This window comes from Bos taurus, chromosome 21 (assembly GCF_002263795.3).
Source record: "Bos taurus isolate L1 Dominette 01449 registration number 42190680 breed Hereford chromosome 21, ARS-UCD2.0, whole genome shotgun sequence".
In the NCBI taxonomy this organism is placed as follows: domain Eukaryota; kingdom Metazoa; phylum Chordata; class Mammalia; order Artiodactyla; family Bovidae; genus Bos; species Bos taurus.
This window is the reverse complement of record NC_037348.1, coordinates 17253433-17279643: the sequence shown is the minus strand read 5'-3', so window position 1 is coordinate 17279643 and position 26211 is coordinate 17253433. Positions and strand designations below refer to the sequence as shown.

General features: G+C 41.6%; 1 protein-coding gene across 1 annotated transcript in view; it reads right to left on the bottom strand.

Moving 5' to 3' along the window:
* Positions 1-26211, bottom strand: part of AGBL1 (AGBL carboxypeptidase 1) — a 939272-nt gene that overhangs the window by 573964 nt on the left and 339097 nt on the right. Inside the window, exon 18 of the mRNA XM_015459153.2 lies at positions 16638-16818. Within this exon, the coding sequence (XP_015314639.2) occupies positions 16638-16818 (181 nt within the window). The remainder of the gene's footprint in view (positions 1-16637; positions 16819-26211) is intronic.

The following is a 26211-nucleotide window of genomic DNA, read 5'->3' as shown; positions in this document are numbered from 1 at the left end:
GGTGCCATCGCCTTCTCCTAGACAGTGTATTAAAAAGCGGAGTCATCACTTTGCCGACAAAGGTCCTTATAGTCAAAGCTATGGTTTTTCCAGTTGCCACGTACAGATGTGAGAGTTGGACAATAAAGAAAGTTGACCACCAAAGAACTGATGATTTTGAATTGTGGTGCTTGAGAATACTCTTAACAGTCCCTTGGATTACAAACCAGTCAATCCTAAAGGAAATCAACCCTGAATACTCATTAGATGGACTGATGCTGAAGCTGAAGCTCTAATACTTTGGCCACCTGATGTGAAGAGCTGGCTCATTGGGAAAGACACGGATGCTGGGAAAAACTGAGGGCAAAAGGAGAAGGAGGCAGAAGGTGAGATGGTGAGATGGCATCACCAACTCAGTGGACATGAATCTGAGCAAACTCCAGGAGACAGTGAAAGACAGCAGACCCTGGTGTGCTGCAGTCCATGGGGTCGAAAAGAGTCAGACCTGAGTTAGCAACTGAACAACAAAAACTGATATTTATTTGAAAAGTAAGCATGAAAAGAAAATAGGCATTAGCTGAATTCTTCCAGTTCCAAGCCTCCCTAGTGCTGTATACTTTATACAATTTATTCAGTTCTCAACCCAACCCATAATTTTTAAATCATAATCACAAGTCAATCAAAGCTCTTACTAAAGAGGTTGTTGTCCTTGTGACTGTTACTTTAAAATTATGAAGTGGATGTAAGATTGATAAATTGTATACATATACATGTAATTATATATATATACATATATATACACCATGTATATACGTATATATCAAATATATATATTAAAGGAGACTTTCTCACCTTTGACCTTATCCCAACCTCTGAAAAATATCTGTCTCATCTATTCTTGCCAAACCTTATCCTGATATCTTTGAAACACTAGAAAATGGAAGCAGGAAAGAGCCTGCCTGGCTTGGCGACTGAGAAGAACTTTGCACGTCCCACAGTTATAATGCAGGCAACAGAAAACAACTGGAAACCATCAGGATGCAGATGGCAGAGTAGGAAGCTCCTGAGTTTATATCCTCTCACAGATACACCTGAACTACAATTACATATGAGCAATTGTGTCAGAATGACCTGGAGACTTGCATACAGATTTTCTACAACTAACAGCATAAAGAAAAGACCACGTCGAGACAGGTAGGAGTAGCAGAGATGCTGCCTCGTCACAGAGCTCACCCCACCATGGGGTCACTGACAACCGGGGGCAGGAGGCAGGTATCACGACTATGGAGATGCCCCCTGAGAAGCGAACAGCCTGAGCCCAGTGTTGTGTTTTCCAGCCTGTGGGACCTGTGCCAGGAAGAAAACACTATGAGCCCCCATAGTGTTTGCTTTTGAAAACCAGCTTGGCTTACATTTAGGAGCGCCAGAGGGTTGTGGCTAACCAAGACCCACTCTTAAAGAGCTTGTAAAAACACACCCACTGAGTTCCAGTGCAGAGGCACAGCCTGAAACGTGCTTGCATCATACAAGGAAATTTTACAATTTTATGCTCAAAGAGGTTAAGAAGTTGATGCTCAAAGGAGTTAAGTACCCAACCCAAGATCACAGCACAGGTGAGATGTGGAAAGGCTGTTGAGCCCTCATCAATCTGACCCTAGAGTTCTGGTGCTGTGTGCTGTGCTTAGTCGCTCAGTCGTGTCCGACTCTTTGCCACCCCACGACTGTAGCCCACCAGGCTCCTCTGTCCATGGAGTTCTCCAGGCAAGAATACTGGAGTGGGTTGTCATTCCCTTTCCCAGGGGCCTGACCCAGGGATTGAACCTGTGTCTCCTGCATTGCAGGCAGACTCTTTACCAGGGAGTTCTGGCTTATAACTTTATAGTGTGTACTAAACAGGCTAGGATCTAGTGGGAATTTCTCTGGGGAAATAAGTGCTGGTGGACACCATTTATTTTACTCTCCTTTCCCTGGCTTCTAGTTGGCTTAGCGCTAGTGAGCACTATGTCTGTCCCTCTCCATCAAACTAGTTAACACCACGCATCCCATCCTAGCATTCCCCTGAGGACCCTCCACACCTGATCCACCCACCCAAGCAGCCCCTCCAAGTGACTCCCACTCTGGGGGGGTCAGATCTGTCCACAAGCATACTTGCAGTAATCTCAGCTGGGCCTTAGAAACAGCCTTGCCAAGAAGCAGCCCTACCCAGCAGGGCACCTGCAACCACCACAGCCAGGCCTCACAGGCAGCTGGACTGGGGACCTGCCCCCACCACTTTGCTCACAGTCCAACCATAAGAGGAGGGCATTTGCCACCCACAGAGGAGAGCCTGTGTGGTGATCACGTATATGTAAGTCACTCTTCCAAGGCCCAGAGATGTAGCTGACATACCTAATATGTAGAAACATACACAGGGAGGTAGGGAAATTGAGGAGACAAAGGGATACCTTCAAATGAAAGAACAAGACAAAACCTCAGGAAAAGAAGTAAATGAAAAAGAGAAAAGCAACTTACCAAGTGAGGAGTTTAAAGAAGTAATCAGAAAGAGGCTCACAAACCTGGGAGAATAATAGATGAACTCAATAAGAACTTCAGCAAAGAGTAAGAAATTGTAAGTATAAGAAAGAATGAATCAAAACTAAAGAGAGGGAGAGAAAGAGAAGGTTGAGGGGTTTGGCGAAACAGGGAAAGGGAATTAAGAGGTACAAACTTGTAGTTATTTTATAAAATAAGTCACAGCTTAGATAATGTAAAACTTAGGGAATAAAATCAATAACATTGCAATAACTTCATATGTTGACAAATGCTCACTAGACCTATCATGGTGATAAATTAGTAATGTATATAAATGTCAAATCACTATGTGTGTGACATAGTAGTATCATAGGTCAACTATACCTCAATAAAAATTTAAATATAAAACATATTCCTTCCTCTAGTTAAAAAAAGAAAGAACACCATCCGAGGAACCCTTCCTTTATAATTCCATACAGTGCTTAACGGTTTCAAAGTGCTGTGGTATTTGACCACGATGATACCTAGGGAAGGTGTCTTCAAACACTGAAGAAACAGGAATGGAGAGCTTAAGTAACTTGTTCAAAGCCACATCGATGGAAAGAATACAACTCTGACCTAAATCAGCCTTTGGATCACCTGATGGAAAGTTTCTTTACTACGCCTCCGTCAGTCATCCCAGATGGGAAAAAAAGAGCGATCCAGGAAGAAGGCAGGAAAAGTTCAAACAGTTTCCTTTGAGAAAAGCAGTGAGGTCTTACTACAGTTCTCATAACAAAGGGACACAGGCTTACGTCCTCCTTCATAAAAGCAGAGCCTCCCCGAGGGTAAAAGGCAAAAGAAATAACACCCTCGGTATTGGCGGAGCTGTCAGAGCTGTGCTTCGTATTTTCCAGTGATGGAAATTGATGGATTTTAGGAAGCCACATGACATACATCATTAAAAACATGGTAGACGTGATGGGAATTGAGAAATAACACATCCAAATTATCCTCAAGGGTTTGCTTTATAAAGACTTCTCAGTATGCTGAAAGAAGGTGTTAAGAGTGGTAATACTATAAAGAGAGATGTCTAAAGGGGAGATCTAGAAAGAAGAACAAATGATCTACCACCTCCCTCCTTGCCTGCATCCCTGCTCCACCTATAGGGGGAGGAACAGAGAAAAACTCCAGTGCAGACAGATAACAAAAGTTGCCCAGCAAATGAGGGAGAAAAGCATTTAACAAAACAAGCCCATTTCCCCAAGAGCCTCAGCTCCGATGTGATCAATGATTCTGCAACATTGAATCATTTTTAATTTAATGCTTCTGGGAAGAGAGGGGGGAACCCATCAACCACAAGCACAGTTGGCAAGAGCTGGGTATTAGCATTTGGCAGCATTTATTATCGCTGTTTATGATGGCATAAATTAGGTTTATGCTGATATAATTAATAATCCTAAATTTAGGAATAATAAATAGTAATATTTATTGGGCACTGCAATATCTGAGGAAGGCAAATGGAAGAGTCAAACTGCTGACCCCCGTCTCGGTGGGCAGGCTGTGGTAGGAAGGGGTGGGAGCAAGGAAGCCCTTGGGAGCACCCTCCCAGAACTATCCACCCAGAACTATGCATCATTTAACACTATGCAAATGACTTAGCAGCAGGACTTTCACAGTTCCCAGAGCAAATCATTTTCATTTTGTCTCTAAGAACAAGTTCATCAACAAGACTGTATCGGATCTCTCTCTAGAAGCAGTTCAGTTCATTTCAGTCGCTTAGTCATGTCGGAGTTTGCAACCCCATGAACTGAACCACACCAGGCTTCCCTGTCCATCACCAACTCCTGAAGCTTGCTCAAGCTTATGTCGGTGATGCCATCCAACCATCTTATCCTCTGTCGTCCCCTTCTTGTCCTGCCTTCAATCTTTCCCAGCATCAGGGTCTTTTCCAATGAGTCAGTTCTTCGCATCAGGAGGCCAAAGTATTGGAACTTCAGCTTTAACATTAGTCCTTCCAATGAATATTCAGGAATGATTTCCTTTAGGATTGACTGGTTTGATCCCTCTGCTGTCCAAGGGACTCTAAAGAGTCTTCTCCAACACGGCAGTTAAAAAGCATCTAGAACCACAACCCTCAAATATTCCCTTAACTCACACTTTTCCTAAGAGGTACGCACAGAGGTTCAGACAGTGCCACCAAATGCCACGTTCTTCATGGATCTCTTTACCTCCTTCTGTCTCTTAGAAGGAACATCACAGATGTCCGGCAAAATCTCTGTAGACCATGATTTGAGACTTGCTGGCAGACATTTGCAAGGCAAGTATTTAAGGTAGAAAACAGTTACATTTGCAACTTTTAAAATAATCTCAAATGCATATGTGTCTTTCATTTTGTTGTTATTTGATGCAGGTGCAGAAAAGGGACATGAACTTGGAGGGGGAAGGGGCTGAGATGATGTGGGAGAATGGAATTGACATATATACCCTCCCCTGTGTAAAACAGATAACCAGTGGGAACCTGCTGTACAACACAGGGAGCCCAGCACCATGCTCTGTGATGACCTAGAGGGGTGAGATGCAGGAGCTGGGAGGGAGGTCCCAGAGGGAGGGGATATATGTATACATACCATTGACTGACTTTATTATACAACAGAAATTAACACAACATTGTACAGCAACTATTCTCCGATGTTTAAAAAAAGTTTTAAAACTTTACCTTTTAATTTTAAAAAGAGTCTGTGAGATTAACATATTCCTGTAAGTGTTCCCTTTCTGTGCCTAGGAGAACATCTCAGCATTCAAACTGGACTGAGACTTCCATTGTTCCTTTTTTTTCCAGTGAGGGCATCAGGTAAATGGAGAAAACTATAGTTCCTCCATCCAAATAATCCTTTCTGGATCAAAATAACATTTCCCCCTATTATCTATATAAAGAAAGTAAAGCAAAGAGAAAGAGGTTAAATACCTTTTGCCCACCTGTTCTCAGAGCCCCTAACACTGAGACCAGCAAACAAAGCAGAAACGGAGTCAGACTGCTATTTCCATCCAAAGAACCAACCTTCACTCCATATCCAAAGAAATTAAAATTTTCTTAAAAACAAATATCCATCCACTGATGACTCTGGTCCAGAGACTACAAAAGAGCAAAACATTCTGAATTTTCAAAGTCCGTGATTGCAAGTTTAAGAAACTTTTTCAGCTCCCAGGAAGAGAAATTGCATCCTACGTTGAAGGAAAGATGACTGGCATGGCTAAGCTCTAAGAAACATGACCTTTGGCCAGCAAATATTTCCCAGGGAGATCCCATAGCAGGAGTGGTGGATTTCCTGGGCCTCACTGAAAGGAGAATTTGGAGCTGAAACTTTGGAACGAGAGTTCAATGTGGAGTATCATTCTCCTGTCATGTCACGGCATGGCATGGGATAACGACCATCACTATTTCTCCAGACAACATTTACTCGATCATTCATCTTCCCAAAGGCCACAGAGAATGTAGAACTTTCTTCTGTTAGGCTGTTTGGCTTGGGATCATTTTGGCCTTTGGACAGGAGGACAAAGTGCCTTGCTGAGAGAGAGAGTATACAAATAGAGGCTGACCGTCTACAGACAGTATCCCTCTGCCTTTACTGGTCTCTCCTGTATTTTCCTGCTTCTCCTTCTCCCCTCTACAAAGGAGTGTCATCTGCTGTCCTTGCTTTTCAGGGCATAGGGCAGAACTCATAAGGGCACAAATCTTCCCAGTGTGGAAGATGCTGATTAAACCTTAGCCTGTTGGAGACTGTCCAGACATAAAAACAGGCTCCCTGATATGTCATTCATTCAAAACAGTGAATGGGGACTAAAAGGATGAGAAGGGAATAGAGACAGTTAAGCATCATACCCCCAGGCTCAATAAAAATCATACCTCAAATGGGTAGGTTTCAAATCTAAACTTCTAATTTTCTTGGTGTTGTTCAGTCACTAAGTCATGTCCAACTTTTCAAGATCCCTTCGACTGCTGAAAGCCTGGCTTCCCTCTCCTTCACTATCTCCCAGAGTTTGTTCAAACTCATGTCCATTGAGTCGATGAGGCCATCTAACCATCTCATTCTCTGTTGCCCCATTTTCTTGCCTTTAATCTTTCCCAGCATCAGGGTCTTTTCCAATGAGTTGGTTCTCATATCAGGTGGTAAAAGTATTGGAGTTTCAGCTTCAGCATCAGTCCTTCCCATGAATATTCAGGGTTGATTCCCTTTAGGACTGACTGGTTTGATATCCTTGCAGTCCAAGGGACTCTTGAGAGTCTTCTCCAGCACCACAATTCAAAAGCATAAATTCTTGAGTTCTCAGCCTTCTTTATGGCCTAACTCTAACATCTGTACAAGATTGAATGAAAAACTATAGCCAGTGTTTTGTAGTAAAACACTGTGAGTAGTACACCAATACTTGCTTACTAATATTTAACTGAAGATATATCAGAAAGTTCATTTCTGACAGAGCTGGTTCAAAGCTCTTTAAAGCAAGGGTCTGCAACCTCCAGAATCTAATGCTTGATGCTCTGAGGTGGAGCTGATGTAATAGTAATAGAAATAAAGTGCAGAATAAATGTAATGCACTTGAATCATCCTGAAGCCATCCTCATCCAGTCTGTGGAAAAATTGTGTTTCATGAAAAGGGTCCCTGGTGTCAAAAAGCTTGTGGACCACTGCTTTAGAGCTCTTACTCTGGTCTGAAGATGAACTCTCTGGAGGGCCACATGTTAAAACACTTTAGAAAGGTCAGGTTCACCCTGAGTTAGACTTAACAGGTACGTATTAGGCGCTTACACTTTCCAAGTTCTATGCTGACAGCATTCGAAAGAAGCGTCACCGTATGATGGTATGGAAGGTTTGACATAAGTGGGACTGCACAGCCAGGTGGAAAGAATGGGAGGTTTGCAACCTGACAAACCTGGGTTTAATTCCTGAGTGTGAAACATCAACCGTGTGGCTGGCCTTGCATATGTCACCTGATTTTTGCATCCAATTTTTTTTTCCATCTGCAAAATGGGATACGATATTTACTTTTCACAAGTATAAAAAGTTAAATTTAAAAATCATATTTTTATCTTATCAGATTGACAAAGAATAAAAAGAATGATAATGTGCAGCGTTAAAAAGGTATGGAGACCAGGCCCTTTCATCCATCAGTGGGAGGAATATACATCTGTGTATCTTCTATAGAGAGAAATCTGGCAATGATAGGTATTAAATACAAAATGTGCATAACATTTCACTAAGAACACGACTTTTAAGAATTTATCTTAAAGGAAACGACCTGAGAAATTTTTCAAGAGACTGACAAGACTCTTCACCTGTCTGTTGTTTATAAGGAGAACTGTTTGAATTAATTATGGCCCAATAATACAGTAAGATTGCTGTTTTAAAAACGAATAACACCATTTGTATTCTTTGCCATTAGGAAGATGCTGTTTGTTTTTAAACTCTACTATAAAATACAGTATCTTATAAAAGTTAAAATGGGTCTGGATATAGAAATACATGTAAAGAAATAACTGATATACCCGAAGCTGTAGATTTATGAACAAACGCTAATGCATCTTCTTCATCTTCCTAATAGTGTATCTCTCTGGGCAGCCTGATTCAGGGAGGGACTCCATCTTACAAAATTCCACAGGCACAATGTAATTATCATAGATGATAATGTGAACAATACCCCTTGGAGTAATGCAATGTGTTAGCCTGAAATTTGGGTGCTTTTTAATTTCTTCTTTAAGCTTTTTCTCCACAGTGGGACTTTCTACAATAATAAAGCTTCATTTTCCCCCCATTGGAGACAATAAACCACTTTATTTTTTGAAAACAAAGAAGTCACATATAAACAGTAATAAGCCCAATGCAATTGCATAATGGGCACTCTGTAGGTGGACGCTTTGCGCTTGCTTTTCACCAGTTGTCTCTGAGCTCTCAGCCCACAATTCTGTCTCCTTCTCTGTCACACTGCAGCTAAAACTCTGCAGATTGCAATGCTCAGACTACCTTGCCAGTTGACTTCCTGCTAGGTTCTGAAATGAGAGGCGCTAGAGAGAGATAAGAAGGCAGGAGAAGGAAGTGAAGGGTACCCTCTATGTTTCCCAGTTCAGTAAAGAGACGAGAGCAGCACCAGGTGATTGGCTCAGCCCCTGCGTCTTAAGATGCACACCAGTGGCATCACTGCATCCTCTCATGGGTGCCAGCAGCAGGTGGAATGTGTCCCCTTGCTATTTGGATATTACACTCTTTGACCCTTTCACCTGTGACCTTTGGTCTACCGAAGCCCATGACAAGTCACATTTCCTTCTCAGTTCCAAACACCAGTGTTTTGAAGCCTTTCAGCCCCTGGGTTCCAGTAACTCCACAGCTTCCCTTTGCTTCCCCCAGGCTTGTAGGCCGTGCCTGCCTCTGCAAATATTAATCATCTGGTTTCTTCTGCATTCCCCTTTTGAACTTTCAGATTTCTATCACTGTGTGAATCAAATCCCATCTTCCTCAACACCTATTATCTTGATTGTATCACGTATCCTTTCATAATTAAAAAACAATTTTATTTTTAAATGTCTCAATATTACTATGATTTTTAAAACATACTAGCCATTGTACTTATTATTCACTGTCTCCTTAAGAGTTTCTCTAAGTATGAGGGCCACTGCTCTTCTTCACCAATCTGAGGCATAGATACTTTCTTTCAATCTCAATAACACAGCTGAAATAAGACAAAAAGGCTTATTAGCACTTTCAGTTCAGTTCAGTTCAGTCGCTCAGTTGTGTCCGACTCTTTGCAACCCCATGAATCGCAGCATGCCAGGCCTCCCCGTCCATCATCAACTCCTGAAGTTCACTCAGACTCACGTCCATCGAGTCAGTGAGGCCATTCAGCCATCTCATCCTCTGTTGTCCCCTCCTCCTCCTGCCCCCAATCCCTCCCAGCATCAGAGTCTTTATTAAGAATAAATATGAAGAGCTGACTCTTTGGAAAAGCCCCTGATACTGGGAAAGATTGAGGGAAAGAGAAGAAGGGGGTGACAGAATGATATGGTCGGATGGCATCAGTGACTCAATGGTCATGAGTCTGAGCAAATTCATGGAGATAATGAAGGACAGGGAAGCTGGAGTGCTGAGGTCCCTGGGTTCGCAAAGAGTAGGATACAACTTAGTGACTCAATAACAATAATAAGAATAAAGGATATAACAGATGATAACTACTCACAGAAAATTTAAAACTGATCATTGGTGATAGCTGTTCTCATTCTCAGGCAGCAAGTTGAGCAATTGCTTCTTCAGACCTCCTTGACATCCTAGGTGCCATCATTCTAAAATGACCCTCAATGATGTAAGGGGGACCAGAGTTTCTCCAATTTCAAAATCATAAGAATTGTATCTTCCCCCTAAAAGGTCCATTTGTCAGGAATCTTTTCCTGTTCCAGGATTCACTCCTTTCTGGGAAGATTAATACTGGGAATAGCCAATTCATTCAATGACTACACTGTTCTCTACCCACAAGGAAGTCTTCATGGCCAGTAGTACATGTATCGTGGCAAGAAAAGTAAGAATGCTCACCTCCATGATCTAAAGATTGAGCAGCACAAACCTCTGAGTTACTTGTAGGATTTTATGTAAGTGAAGAGGCAGCCCAAGAAACATCTGATGTTGAATTTCTCATGAATCTATTGGTCAGCAGCTTAGAGAGTATCTTCCATTCTTACTTGTGCAAATTTTTAAAAGATTATATACTCACTACAGTCCTTTTTTTTCAAAGGTAACTGATCTGTGAAATCTAAAAATCTGAGAATCAGTGCTACATGTTTTCATCTTGAAGAGATTTGAAATACATTCAAAGAATTGAGGTCATATAAGAGGGGAGCTGGTAACATATCAAAAAAAGGAAGGAAGAGGCCTAGCCAAGCCCAGAGGTGAAGTGAGCCCAAAGGGGATCACCATAATCACTTTGTGATCCTGAATAGTCACCTGAATGAAAATGTACTAGAGAGGACAGTGGAAGAGGAGCCCAGCGATCAAAACTATTCAAAGTCAGACGAGTGCTATTTACAGCCGAAAAGTTGGTGGCAACAGGAAGGATGTCTTCTACAATGGAAAAAGCTGACAGGATATGGTAGAGTGTCCAGGCTTATGCCAAGCTGGGAATTCAGATTCCATGAAGGAAAACCAAGGATAAACTGATTCATTTATCATGGATCAATACTGTGGAAAGCTGGGAAGGCTATGCCTTCTTTCATCCCAGTCACACTGGATGTGAAGATCAAGGTCAACAATTTGAGATCAACATGTACACACTGCTATATTTTAAATGGATAACCAACAAGGTTCTACTGTCCAGCACAGGGAACTCTGCTCAGTGTTATGTGGCAGCCTGGATCGGAGAGGAGAATGGATCCATGCATATGTATGGCTGAGTCCCTTTGCTGTCCACTTGAAGCCATCACAACATTGTTAATCTCTTTACTCCAGTATAAAATAAAAAGCTAAAAAAAAAAAAAAAAAAACAGGACTAACTTTAGAAACCATTTCTGCTGATGGGGCTGAGGCTTTACTTCCATCTCCATCTAGTACCTCAGCTGGTAAAGAATCTGCCCGCAATGCAGGAGACCCCATTTCAATTCCTAGGTTAGGAAAATCCCCTGGAGAAGGGATAGGCTACCCACTCTAGTATCCTTGGGCTTCCCTGGTGGCTCAGATGGTAAAGAATCTGCCTGCAATGCTGGAGACCCCAGTTCAATCCCCAGGTCAGGAAGCTCCCCTGGAGAAAAAAATGCCAACCCACTCCAGTATTGTGGTTTGGAGAATCCCCATGGAGAGAGGAGCCTGGCAGGCTACAGTCCACGGGATCGCAGTCAGACATGACTGAGTGACTAAGCACACCATCTAAGTCTGGGAAGAGCTGATGGATTAAAATTGACATGGGCTCTGGAGGGAGACGGGTCCAAACCCCAACCTTATCACAAGCTGGCTATACAACCTGGACGCGTGTGTGTGTGTGTGTGTTTGCCTGAGCGTTTTAATTATCTAGACAATTTTTAGTGCCATTTTTCAACTAGGCTATGTGATAACTTATTTTTATCTCTTTAGTCTCAATTACCTTATCATTTAATGGACAGAGACTAAGTAATATACAAGGATCCGCCCAGCTAGAACATTTTAAGTTTCTTTGATTTTAATGCTTTTAAATCTCTATAGAAAAGGAATGCAGAATAGACGGTAGTTATAGTCCTGCCTCTGTAATATCAGCTACTTAAACTGAACTGAATAGACAGCTAATGGGAAGCTGCTGTGGAGCACAGGGAACTCAGCTCGGTGCTCTGTGACAACCTAGAGGGGTGGGCTGGTGGTGTGGGAGGGAGGGTCAAGAGGGAGGGGATATACGTATACTTACAGCTGATTCACTTTGCCATACAGCAGAAACTAATATTGTAAAGCAATTATACCCCAATTAAAAAATAAATAAACTGCTCTGAAGACTTCACCCCTGTATATGTATTTAAATTTATTTTCATACCTGAAAATTATACAGAAGATCTACTGATACTCCGGTTGGGCCATAATTACTACTGGATAAGAAAATACATGTAAAAGAGAAAGATTCTTTCTTGACTTAAAAAAGGTGCTAAATATTTTCCTAGATAAAGTCTGTGAGGGCTTTTAATGTAGTAAAATAAAGCCTTCCCAACTCACAAATAAAAGGCTATCCATACTAAGTTTAAATGGTCCTAGATAGTTAAAATCATCAAAATTTTTATCTGATCTTTATAGTTTCATATGTTTCTTCTAGAGCAGATAGCCCCAACTTTTTTGGCAGCAGGAGCTGGTTTCATGGAAGATAATTTTTCCATGAACTGGCAGGAGGGATGGTTTGGGGATGATTCAGGGCAATCCGTTTATTGTGCACATTATTGCTATCATTATTATATCAGCTCCACCTAAGATCATCAGGCGTTAGAATCCAGATATTGGGGACCGCTGTCCTAAAGCAGTCAGCTATTACTTACAGCATGACCTTGTTCTTTTTTTACTATTGCGGTAGAGTTGGCTTTATAATCTTGTGTTAGTTTCTGCTGGATTCAAGATGGCAAAACACCATCTTTACTGTTTTCTTTACTGTTGTTTACTTCTTTTCCACTGTGGTCTTGGAAGAGGTAATCACGTTTGTAGACTTGTATATATACTAAGGACAAATATACTAAGGACAAATATACTCCGATTCTACTGGGAACAAAATGTTGGCCTGTGTGTTGATTTTATAAAAAATTCTTTGTCACTACCATCCACCCAGCAACCAAAGTCCAAAAACTGGGATTCACATTAGATCTCTTCCTCTCATTCACTTACTTGCCATGATGACCTTTTAAGGTATCACCTGTCTTCTCCCACCTCCCGCTTTAATCAAGCCACCATTATCACCTCTGCTTTAACCCAACTGGTGGTCTCCTACTTTTATTGCATGTTGGGAAGAATTATAAGAATCAACGGATCACTGCGTCAGGCCTCCCAGATTACTTAGAACTCAGCCTAGTTCAATACAAATGACCAGGCCAACAAGATGGTAGGACGTTTCTTTTGGAAACCATCTTTGTGATTTGTTTTCCTGTTACAGACATATGTTGCTAAGATATCTTTGGTTTGGCAAGACCCTCTCTATTTCTGCTAGAAAATCCTGGCTTTGTCTCCCTGACCACTGCTGTTAAAACCTCTCAGCCATCCTCAGAGTCTCCATTAGCATCAAATAAACTACTCCACCTTTACACGGTTTTTCAAACTCCATAGGGGCCCATCATTTCTTGTAAAAGAAAAGCTTCATGTGGTAGATTAAGTGCCAAGTTCAAGTTTGGGCTCTTTAATCTTTAGGCAAAGCTTGCCTCTTTGCTGGTCAGACCACACACAGGGAAGTTTTGTTAATGTTAAGAAGCCTATGAATAGGATGTGTCCCAAGAAAACCAATGAAAGTCAGAACATCAGAAACAACATCACATAAGCAATGTTTAGGTGAACTGCATCAAACTTGGAGTCGGTTTCACCTGGGGAAGTTAAGACATGTAAAATGAAGGTAACATCTTTTCCTTATTTTTACACATTTTAGGCAAAATGTGTAAAATTCATAAGATCAAAACAGAGAAAAACAAATCCACCTAATTATATACCATGGAATGTGTATGTCCTTAAATGGAATGTCAATGAAGAATTTAAGTGGACATTAGATAAACCATGGGCTTCCCTGGTGGCTCAGTGGTAAAGAATCCACCTACCAGTACAGGAGATATGGATTCAATCCCTGGGTCAAGAAAATATCCTGGAGAAGGAAACAGCAGCCCACTCTAGTATTCTTGCCTAGAAAATCCCATGGACAGAGGAGCCTGGCAGGCTAAGTCCATGGGGTCGCAGAGTTCGACACGACTTAGGGACTCAACAAAAACGAGGTAAACCATATGTTAGGTGTGTTCTGGGAAGGGCTCATGAGCTGAGGATTTTAAGCCTATTTATCATGTGATGTTATGATTCCATGGCAGCCTCAAGTCTTTCAGTAATGATGTGCAATGACCTGGGGATTTTCCTTTCAGTGGAATAACGGTATGATTTCCAAATCCCTCTCAGCCAAAATGGTTTGAGTGATCCAAAGTAACCTACAAAGTGCTTTGAGCTCCATGATGAAAGATGCTATATAAATAAAAAGGGTAAGTTAGTCATAATAAATAACGGTAATGATGATGAATGGTGGTGTCATAAAGAAGAAGCTGGCCTGCCATTAGGGAACCCAGAGCAACCAGCTGGAAATAAAGCATGTCCAGACCAGAAGGATATTCACTGATGAGACCACATTAACCTTTCAAACTAAGACCTGGACCAAGCCTCTGATTCAGAGGTGTGAGCATCTGAAATAGAAGAAACTATAGTATTTGTTCCAAAGCTTGAATATTACCTTAGAATATTACCTTGAATATTACCTTTACCCAGATGGGTCAACAGGGAGCTTCCTGTTTCAATAGAAGAGAAAACTAAGGAGGTCGGGGGAGAGCCAGAATTCCCAAGTAGAATTATGACTCTGAACCCAGTGCTTTTTTCACTCTCAGCCAGACTCCAGATGATTCAAGGGAACACGTAACTTCAGAAAAGAGCCAACTTGGATGAGAAAATATTTGAAACGAGGTCATGTCCCTCAAGATGGCTTGCAGAGTTGTTTTCCATCCATTTAGGCTAAGTAACCATGCTAATAAAATCCTTAGCCCCTCAAGCAGGGAGGAGAGATTCAATGAGACTCTAGAGCTGATTCCCAGAGCTCAATGAACACGTGGTAGGAGCCAGCTGAGTGCTGTGGACCAGGAATGGACACTGTGCTTCAGGGCTTTGTCCCGCTTGAGATCTAAGAAGCCTGACTGCTGCCCGGGTCTGATTGATGGTACCTGCTAAAGGACTTGTCCTCTCATGCCTCGTATGTGCCAACCGGTCACCATATGCAAAAAGTGCCAGACTGTGCCAACCAGTCACCATATACAAAAAGGAAGGACCCTGTTCTTTGCCCACCAAAAAATTCCATCAAAAAAAAAAGAATTGGGGAGCTACAAAACTAGGAAACTTGTTAAGTATGTTCCTGTTTGTTTTTTAATTTTATTTTTATAGGCTTTAGCTTTCATTTGCTTTCATCTTGGCATTATTTAACATATTTTATCATTTGGAATTTATTCTGATCCTCTTTTACTATTTTACCATTTATATATCTTTAACCTTTTTAACTTCTCAATATTCTTTTTTTGTTCTTATCCTTTGAAACTAATCTATTCTCAGCATTTCAACATTTATTAATATTTAGGATTTCTTTCCTGAAAGAAATTATTTTATATTTCTTAAAAATTTTTCTTATTTAAGTCATTTTATCTCTGAAATTTGCTTTTTCATATTTTTTATAATTCTCATTTTATCTCTCTTTATTTTCACATTTTCAATATTGCTCTATTTTCTTAGTTTCTAAAAGTGTGTGTTTGCCTCTTTAATATGGATATTCTAAATTACAACTTCTTTTGCATCTTTAGCTCTTGAAATTATGTTTCCTTTCAATATTTCTATTTATCTTGAATTCTGGTTTTTCCATAGGATATCACTGTCTAATCCTATAGTAAAAATAATCATTTATTACCAAAGGAAGGAATGTTAAGCTTTTTTCCACAGCTTGAGGCAGGTATGTATGAATGTTCACCCTGTCACCCCCATCCACCGGCTGTGAGATATTGAGAACCTGCTCTGCTTTCTGGGCCTCAGCCCACAAACTCTGAAAATGCTGACTCTTTCTAACAGTGGAATGCATCTTTCCCAATATACATTCTGAAAGGCATGTAGGAGTGGGCTAGGAAAAGCACCACCCCAGTCTTCTCTCTTTCAGCCAACCGTTTTTCAGTCATTTCACTTTTAACCATTCCGTGGCCATTCTTCAACCATTTCAGCCATTCCATTTAAATACAGCTTATTACAGCTGTATCCAGAATTCAGTAAAACACGGCTGCTGCTGCTGCTGCTGCTGCTGCTGCTGCTGCTGCTGCAGACTCTGTGCGAGCCCATAGATAGCAGCCCACCAGGCTCCTCCATCCCTGGGATTTTCCAGGCAAGAATACTGGAGTGGGTTGCCATTTCCTGCTCCAAGTAAAAACACAACTGAAAATAAAGACTTATCTGCAGGGTGTGCTCAATCACTTCAGTCGTGTCCGACCCTCTGCGACCCCATGGGCCGTGGCCCACCAGGCTCAGAAGCAAAGAAAAGCACCAGTCTTAACTTCATCAGATCACAGTTTGAGCCCTGGCTTTGTCATTAACCCAGCCCAGGTGGCAGGGGGTGGTGGGCGGGGAGTCATCTGATTATCATGGACATCAATTCCTTCCTTTTTAAAAGGAGAGTGTTAGATTCAATTCTTTCTAAGGATTCTTCTGTTAGTAATTGCCTATGAATCTATACTTTTCTATTAAAAGAAACTATGAGATTGATACCAATATTTATAGAGAATATCCTGATATTTGTACAAGGTAACAGAACTCAAGAGAAGTTATTCCTACCAGAGTACCAAGACCTCTCAAGTCAAATCCATTGAGCAGAACAACAATCCATTATCATGGTAACATAAATGTGACCTAAGTTAGGCCAGGTGCCTGACATACTTGCCATTGATGACACCATCTGGGTTGAGCATGGGGATTATCTTGAAAATGAAGTTTTCCCTCAAGAGCCTAGCCACAGGGTCACTGCTGACCAGGAACTCCAAGGTCCCCTTCATCACCCAGCTAGCATTGCTCTCTCCTGGGTGAACTCGAGCGGTAATCACTTGGTATGGGCGCTGCCCTGCAGAGAAAAAGAAAACACACACGCAAGAAAATTAAACCTAAATACAGTTTCCATATCCATCAAGACAATCTCCAGGAAGCCAGTTTTACACCTGACTGGCATAAAGCCTTAAATAGGTTGATTGTTTCTAATACACACCTAATGTGCATTTATCCATTTTCCATCCGCCTCTATAGTCTGTAAAACTCAGGAGAGTATAAAGTTAAAGCTCAAGGCTGTTATCCAAACGGTAAGTACTTCGTGGCATCAAAACAAGCCATGAATCAGATTTTAGAAGACCACCAAAGAAATAGTTTTCTCTTCAGGATCCAGTAGCATGGTGCTGGATGTCCCAGATCTGAGATTGAATCTTATCTTCATCATTTACCAGTTGTAAGATCTCACGAAGGATTTAATTTCTCCAAGGCTGCTTTCTCACGTGTAAAATGAGGACAATGCTACTGACCTCCTGTAGCTGTTATAAAAACTAAATGATGTAATTATAAAGCACTTGGCATATTGCTTGCCATTAAGTGTGTACTTGTTAGCTCTCTACCTTCTCAGTTATAAAATCTGTGGTTAGGATGTTCCCTCTCATTTCCCAGCAGTTAGAGGAGTCAAGTACAGAAACTGAACTGGGAAACTTATGATTGACTTTATGACACTGAGACCAATCCTGGAGAGATTTCACAGAAGGAAGTGCCTAGAAGTTCAGTTTTGGAGTTGCAATACCTGCTTCACTTTGCAAAAGAAATCAGGAACACACTTTCTGCCAATCACAAGGAGTGTATTGACACAATATACCTCTATGCAGAATGCATTGAGAAAAGATAGACTTATCATCCTTTCTTTGTTGACAGAAGATGCACATAGCTTTGAGACCTATTCTCAGACCACATCTGGGCTCAGGTGGAAAACGCTTTTGATTGATTAGTGATGTCTGTCCTCACATACTTGAGGAAGTGGGAGGTGGGGAACATGTGATATCAGACAAGCAATTCACCATGTCTGCTCTAACCTCCTGCCTGATTTTGTGAGGGTTTTTTGATTCTCACTTCCTTCTGTATCCTCACCCGATTCCTTATTGCTCCTAAACTCATTTTAAAGACGAGAACTAAATTTTTGCCAGGTATAAATACACTAGCCACTAAACAGTCTAAAAGTTAAACAAGTCATTTTCTTCCTAATTATTCAAATCATTAGTTAAATATTTAACTATGAGTTTATGGCTTTTCTTCCCTTAAAGAGTAATATTTTTGAAGGTATAAACTGTATCTCTAATTCTATACAAAGAAAGACAAAACTGAATAACCTCAAGAACCCCTAAATAACAAAGAATAAAAGATACAGAGAAATAAACTATTAATTACCGAATCATATTACTATTATCATCAGTTAAAACAAACAAAATCCCCTCTGTCAACAGCCAACGGGATGCAGGTTTAAGGGGCATATATATTCATGCACTTTTATTGACTATGTTGAGAGCACATTACTTCTCTTTGTAGATCCTTTTTATTTGGGGGATAACATTCAGCTTTTTCTTTTTTTTAATTTAAGCAGGTATCTTGAACATATTCCAGGAGCTGCAGGAGGCATTGAGTAGAAAAAGCTGAATCTATTATAGTTCTTGTTCTGTAAAAGACCAAAGCGCTTGTCGGCAGTGACAAACATTCAAGCTAATGATGACAAGCGAGCTAATGGAGGTGTAAATAAAGCACCAAAAATAGGTCTATCTAAGAGAGGGAAGGACACTTCCAGAGATGTGATGCTATTTATTTAGACTGGGTCCTGCAGAATAATTACCATCTAACTTGAGAGAAATGGCATGGCAACCCACTCCAGTATTCTTGCCTGGAGAATCCCATGAGCAGAGGAGCCTGGCGCTCAATAGTCCCTGGGGTCACAAAGAGTCGGACACAACTGAGCAACCAAGCACAGCTTGAGAGAGAAGATGAGGAAGGGTCTTCTAAGCAAAGAAAAAGACACATGCAAAGAATACAGAGGAAACACAACCAGTTTCCTGTTGTGTTTTTAATGTTTTTACCAGTCTGTGAAAACAATCAGTTTTTACAAACCGGTGCTTTCAAGAATCAAGAAACGCCATGAGTGGCTGAAGCAAAGGACTGGAAATGGTAGCTCATGAATTTAGAAATTAGGCTGGTGTCAAACTAGTAATAACCCTCCTCGAACATTTTGTTTTGGGTTTGGAGTTTATACTGTTGATCAGAAGTTCTCAGTCATGAAGTCAGTGTCTCACTGGTATGCTATGATCTGTGATGAGATCTATTGAAGAATCACTGGTTATTAATAAAAGTACAAATGTTTGCTTGTTTTATGTATAGATATAGACAATATATAGAAATAGTTATAGATACAGATACAGATACATTCACATTATATATGTATATGCATGTGTGTGTACATGTGTGCTCAGTTGTGTCCAACTCTTTGCAACCCCATGGACTATAGCCCACCCTGCTCCTCTGTACATGAAATTTTCCAGGCAAGTATACTCAGATGAGATCAGTCGTTCAATCATGTCAAACTCTTTGCGACCCCATGAATCACAGCACGCCAGGCCTCCCTGTCCATCACCAACTCCCGGAGTTCACTCAGACTCATGTCCATCGAGTCAGTGATGCCATCCAGCCATCTCATCCTCTGTCGTCCCCTTCTCCTCCTGCCCCCAATCCCTCCCAGCATCAGAGTCTTTTCCAATGAGTCAACTCTTCACATGAGGTGGCCAAAGTACTGCAGTTTCAGCTTTAGCATCATTCCTTCCAAAGAAATCCCAGGGCTGATCTCCTTCAGAATGGACTGGTTGGATCTCCTTGCAGTCCAAGGGACTCTCAAGAGTCTTCACCAACACCACAGTTCAAAAGCATCAATTCTTTGGCGCTCAGCCTTCTTCACAGTCCAACTCTCACATCCATACATGACCACAGGAAAAACCATAGCCTTGACTAGACGAACCTTTGTTGGCAAAGTAATGTCTCTGCTTTTGGATATGCTACCTAGGTTGGTCATAACTTTCCTTCCAAGGAGTAAGCGTCTTTTAATTTCATGGCTGCAGTCACCATCTGCAGTGATTTTGGAGCCCCCCAAAATAAAGTCTGACACTGTTTCCACTGTTTCCCCATCTATTTCTCATGAAGTGATGGGACCAGATGCCATGATCTTCGTTTTCTGAATGTTGAGCTTTAAGCCAACTTTTTCACTCTCCACTTTAACCTTCATCAAGAGGCTTTTTAGTTCCTCTTCACTTTCTGCCATAAGGGTGGTGTCATCTGCATATCTGAGGTTATTGATATTTCTCCCAGCAATCTTGATTCCAGCTTGTGTTTCTTCCAGTCCAGCGTTTCTCATGATGTACTCTGCATATAAGTTAAATAAGCAGGGTGACAATATACAGCCTTGACGTACTCCTTTTCCTATTTAGAACCAGTCTGTTGTTCCATGGTCAGTTCTAACTGTTGCTTCCTGACCTGCATACAGATTTCTCAAGAGGCAGGTCAGGTGGTCTGAAATTCCCATCTCTTTCAGAATTTTCCACAGTTTATTGTGATCCACACAGTCAAAGGCTTTGGCATAGTCTATAAAGCAGAAATAGATGTTTTTCTGGAACTCTCTTGCTTTTTCCATGATCCAGCGGATGTTGGCAATTTGAACTCTGGTTCCTCTGCCTTTTCTAAAACCAGCTTGAACATCAGGAAGTTCACGGTTCACATTGCTGAAGCCTGGCTTGGAGAATTTTGAACATTACTTTACTAGCTGTGAGATGAGTGCAATGTGCGGTAGTTTGAGCATTCTTTGGCATTGCCTTTCTTTGGGATTGGAATGAAAACTGACCTTTTCCAGTCCTGTGGCCACTGCTGAGTTTTCCAAATTTGCTGGCATATTGAGTGCAGCACTTTCTCAGCATCATCTTTCAGGATTTGGAATAACTCAACTGGAATTCTATCACCTCCACTAGCTTTTTCGTAGTGCCATTCCCTACTCCAGGGAATCTTCCCAACACAAGAATCAAAACTAGATCTATTGAGTTTCCTGCATTAGCAGGCAGATTCTTTACTGCTGTGCCACCTGGGAAGCCCTATATGTATTTATGCTGCTGCTAAGTCACTTCAGTCGTGTCCAACTCTGTGTGACCCCATACGTGGCAGCCCACCAGGCTCCTCTGTCCATGGGATTCTTTAGGCAAGAATACTGGAGTGGGTTGCCATTTCCTTCTCCAATGCATGCATGGGTGCTAAGTCATTTCAGTCATGTCCGACTCTGGGTGACCCTATGGACAGCAGCCTACCAGGCTCCTCTGTCCACGGGATTCTCTATGCAAAAATACCAGAGTGGGTTTTCATTTTCTTCTCCATACATAGATATATATATGTATGTTCACAATATATATATCACACAAAATGTTGGTTACTTGTCCAATAAACTTTAGTCCCCTTCTTTCCTACTACCAGACCCCTGATTTCAGGGGAGGTTAAAAAAGTGCCCAGATCAAAACACCCAGCTTCATGAATCCTCTTAGAGGTAAGAATGGCCATGTGACAGGAGTGAGACCAGTGAGATGTAAATAGCAGCCAGAGGGTAAGTCTTTCTGGAAAAAAGGATTAGAGAGCACAGTTTCACCTGGTAAATGCCTTCTTTGATTCCTGTCTCTTTTATTTGTCTCTTCTTCCTTCCTTGAACATAGATCTGACACTTTAAGGTGAGGAAGCCAATTAGAGAATCCAAGTCACATGAGAAGATGGTAAGCATAAAGGTAGAAAGAGCCCGGGTTCTTGAAAAACCCCTTAAGCAGCTATCCTGCACCTTCACTAGCTTCTTCAATGCTTCTAGATGTTTGAGACAAATAAACCACTATTTGACTGGGCAAGTGTAATCACATATTTGTTATACTTTGTTAGACTCTAGTTCAATTGATATGAATAAGAAAACAGGTTTAAAATCATCTTTATAATATGGTTACCTTGAATAGCATGCACCTAAGTGTGCTTCCTGGACTGGGGAGAAAAGAGAGACACAAAGAGTTGTAATGAGAATATTTGCTAGATGTGTCCCAGAAATAAACAGTTGAGAATGTCTACTTTAAGAAATAGAGAGTAAATGATGGCTTTTAACAGGAGGAAGACATACCAAAGATTGTGCTTCAAAAAAATCCTGACGTTTCTATAGACAGTGCATTTGTTTAGTCACAGACAGTACAGCCAACCAGAGTAGAGCACAACTTTTACTTTTTCAACTTTTTATTTTATATTGAATGGCGGAAAAGAGCTACCCAAGTCCAAGGTCAGGGGCGGCGGCCGGGAGGACCAACCCCACGCCCGAGGAGCAGTGGCTGCGCAGGCGCAGGAGGGCCTAGAGGAGCCATCCCACGTTGAAGGTCAGGAAGGGTGGCGGTGAGGAGATACCCCTCATCCAAGGTAAGGAGCAGTGGCTGCGCTTTGCTGGAGCAGCGTGAAGAGATAGATACCCCATGCCCAAGGTGAGAGAAACCCAAGTAAGATGGTAGGTGTTGCAAGACGGCATCAGAGGGCAAACACACTGAAACCATACTCACAGAAAACTAGTCAATCTAATCACACAAGGACCACAGCCTTGTCTAACTCAATGAAACTAAGCCATGCCCGTGGGGCAACCCAAGATGGGCGGGTCATGCTGGAGAGATCTGACAGAATGTGGTCTACTGGAGAAGAGAATGGCAAACCACTTCAGTATTCTTGCCTTGAGAACCCCGTGAACAGTATGAAAAGGCAAAAAGATAGGACACTGAAAGAGGAACTCCCCAGGTCAGTAGGAGCCCAGTATGCTACTGGAGATCAGTAGAGAAATAACTCCAAAAAGAATGAAGGGATGGAGCCAAAGCAAAAACAATACCCAGCTGTGGATATGACTGGTGATAGAAGCAAGGTCTGATGCTGTAAAGAGCAATATTGCATAGGAACCTGGAATGTTAGGTCCATGAATCAAGGCAAATTGGAAGTGGTCAAACAAGAGATGGCAAGAGTGAATGTCCGACAGTCTAGGAATCAGCAAACTCAAATGGACTGGAATGGGTGAATTTAACTCAGATGACCATTATATCTACTACTGTGAGCAGGAATCCCTCAGAAGAAATGGGGTGGCCATCATGGTCAACAAGAGTCTGAAATGCAGTACTTGGATGCAATCTCAAGAACAACAGAATGATCTCTGTTCGTTTCCAAGGCAAACCATTCAATATCACAGTATTCCAAGTCTATGCCCCAACCAGTAACGCTGAAGAAGCTGAAGTTGAACGGTTCTATGAAGACCTACAAGACCTTTTAGAACTAACACCAAAAAAAAAGATATCCTTTTCATTATAGGGGACTGGAATGCAAAAGTAGGAAGTCAAGAAACACCTGGAGTAACAGGTAAATTTGGCCTTGGAATACAGAATGAAGCAGGGCAAAAACTAATAGAGTTTTGCCAAGAAAATGCACTGGTCATAGCAAACACCCTCTTCCAACAACACAAGAGAAGACTCTATACATGAACATCACCAGATGGTCAACACCAAAATCAGATTGATTATATTCTTTGCAGCCAAAGATGGAGAAGCTCTATACAGTCAACAAAAACAAGACCAGAGGCTGACTGTGGCTCAGATCATGAACTCCTTATTACCAAATTCAGACTTAAATTGAAGAAAGTAGGGGAAACCACTAGACCATTCAGGTATGACCTAAATCAAATCCCTTATAATTATACAGTGGAAGTGAGAAATAGATTTAAGGGCCTAGATCTGATAGATAGAGTGCCTGATGAACTAAGGAATGAGGTTCATGACCTTGTACAGGATACAGGGATCAAGACCATCCCCATGGAAAAGAAATGCAAAAAAGCAAAATGGCTGTCTGGGGAGGGCTTATAAATAGCTGTGAAAAGAAGAGAAGCAAAAAGAAAGGAGAAAAGGAAAGATATAAGCATCTGAAGGCAGAGTTCCAAAGAATAGCAAGAAGAGATAAGAAAGCCTTCCTCAGTGATCAATGCAAAGAAATAGAGGAAAACAACAGAATGGAAAAGACTGGAGATCTCTTCAAGAAAATTAGAGATACCAAGGGGACATTTCATGCAAAGATGGGCTTGATAAAGGACAGAAATGGTACGGCCCTAACGGAAGCAGAAGATATTAAGAAGAGGTGGCAAGAATACATAGAAGAACTGTACAAAAAAGATCTTCACGACCAAGATAATCACAATGGTGTGATCACTGACCTAGAGCCAGACATCCTGGAATGTGAAGTCAAGTGGGTCTTAGGAAGCATCACTACGAACAAAGCTAGTGGAGGTGATGGAATTCCAGCTAAGCTATTTCAAATCCTGAAAGATGATGCTGAGAAAGTGCTACACTCAATATGCCAGCAAATTTGGAAAACTCAGCAGTGGCCACAGGACTGGAAAAGGTCAGTTTTCATTCCAATCCCAAAGAAAGGCAATGCCAAAGAATGCTCAAACTACTGCACAATTGCACTCATCTCACAGCTAGTAAAGTAATGTTCAAAATTCTCCAAGCCAGGCTTCAGCAATGTGAACCGTGAACTTCCTGATGTTCAAGCTGGTTTTAGAAAAGGCAGAGGAACCAGAGATCAAATTGCCAACATCCGCTGGATCATGGAAAAAGCAAGAGAGTTCCAGAAAAACATCTATTTCTGCTTTATAGACTATGCCAAAGCCTTTGACTGTGTGGATCACAATAAACTGTGGAAAATTCTGAAAGAGATGGGAATTTCAGACCACCTGACCTGCCTCTTGAGAAATCTGTATGCAGGTCAGGAAGCAACAGTTAGAACTGACCATGGAACAACAGACTGGTTCTAAATAGGAAAAGGAGTACGTCAAGGCTGTATATTGTCACCCTGCTTATTTAACTTATATGCAGAGTACATCATGAGAAACGCTGGACTGGAAGAAACACAAGCTGGAATCAAGATTGCTGGGAGAAATATCAATAACCTCAGATATGCAGATGACACCACCCTTATGGCAGAAAGTGAAGAGGAACTAAAAAGCCTCTTCATGAAAGTGAAAGAGAAGCGTGAAAAAATTGGCTTAAAGCTCAACATTCAGAAAACAAAGATCATGGCATCTGGTCCCATCACTTCATGGGAAATAGATGGGGAAACAGTGGAAACAGTGTCAGACTTTATTTTGGGGGGCTTCAAAATCACTATAGATGGTGACTGCAGCCATGAAATTAAAAGACACTTACTCCTTGGAAGGAAAGTTATGACCAACCTAGGTAGCATATCCAAAAGCAGAGACATTACTTTGCCAACAAAGGTTCGTCTAGTCAAGGCTATGGTTTTTCCTGTGGTCATGTATGGATGTGAGAGTTGGACTGTGAAGAAGGCTGAGCGCCAAAGAATTGATGCTTTTGAACTGTGGTGTTGGTGAAGACTCTTGAGAGTCCCTTGGACTGCAAGGAGATCCAACCAGTCCATTCTGAAGGAGATCAGCCCTGGGATTTCTTTGGACAGAATGATGCTGAAGCTGAAACTCCAGTACTTTGGCCACCTCATGCGAAGAGTTGACTCATTGGAAAAGACTCTGATGCTGGGAGGGATTGGGGGCAGGAGGAGAAGGGGACGACAGAGGATGAGATGGCTGGATGGCATCACTGACTCGAAGGACGTGATTCTGAGTGAACTCCGGGAGTTGGTGATGGACAGGGAGGCCTGGCATGCTGCGATTCATGGGGTCGTGAAGAGTCGGACACGACTGAGCGACTGAAAGGAACTGAACTGAATAGCTGATTAACAATGCTGTGATAGTTTCAGGCGCCTGGCAGAGTGATTCAGCCACACATATACACGTAACTCTATATACACACGTGTACCCCAAACTCCCCTCCCATCCAGGCTGCCACATAACATTGAGCAGAGTTCTCAGTGATTCCTTGTTGGTTATCCATTTTATGTAGAGCAGTGTGTACATATCAATCCCAAACTCCATAACTATCCCTTCCCCCCATCCTTCCCTGCTGGCAACCATAAGTTCAGAGAACAACTTCAAGAGCTGTATTTCCAGAGTTCAAATTCCAGCCCCACCATGTTCTGTCCAAGACGGATTATGCAAGTTTCTAAAGAAACTGAGTTTTGGACTGGATGTTTGGCATGTTAGACCAAGGATTTGCTATCTGGAACTTATTAAGTAAGTGTATGGGGTTGGGGGTGGGGTGGTATACAATCAGCTAGTTAGCACAGTTGAAGTTAGTTGAAGTCAACTTTCCCACTATATCATTTGATCACAATTACTTTTCACTCCTTCCAAAGCAAGCTGTATTGACATGCCAATAAAAAGCTTATTGAGAAATAAAGAGGCTTGATGAATCTGTACCCAATCAGTGGCCTATTTTCAGTTCTATAATTCCATATCACT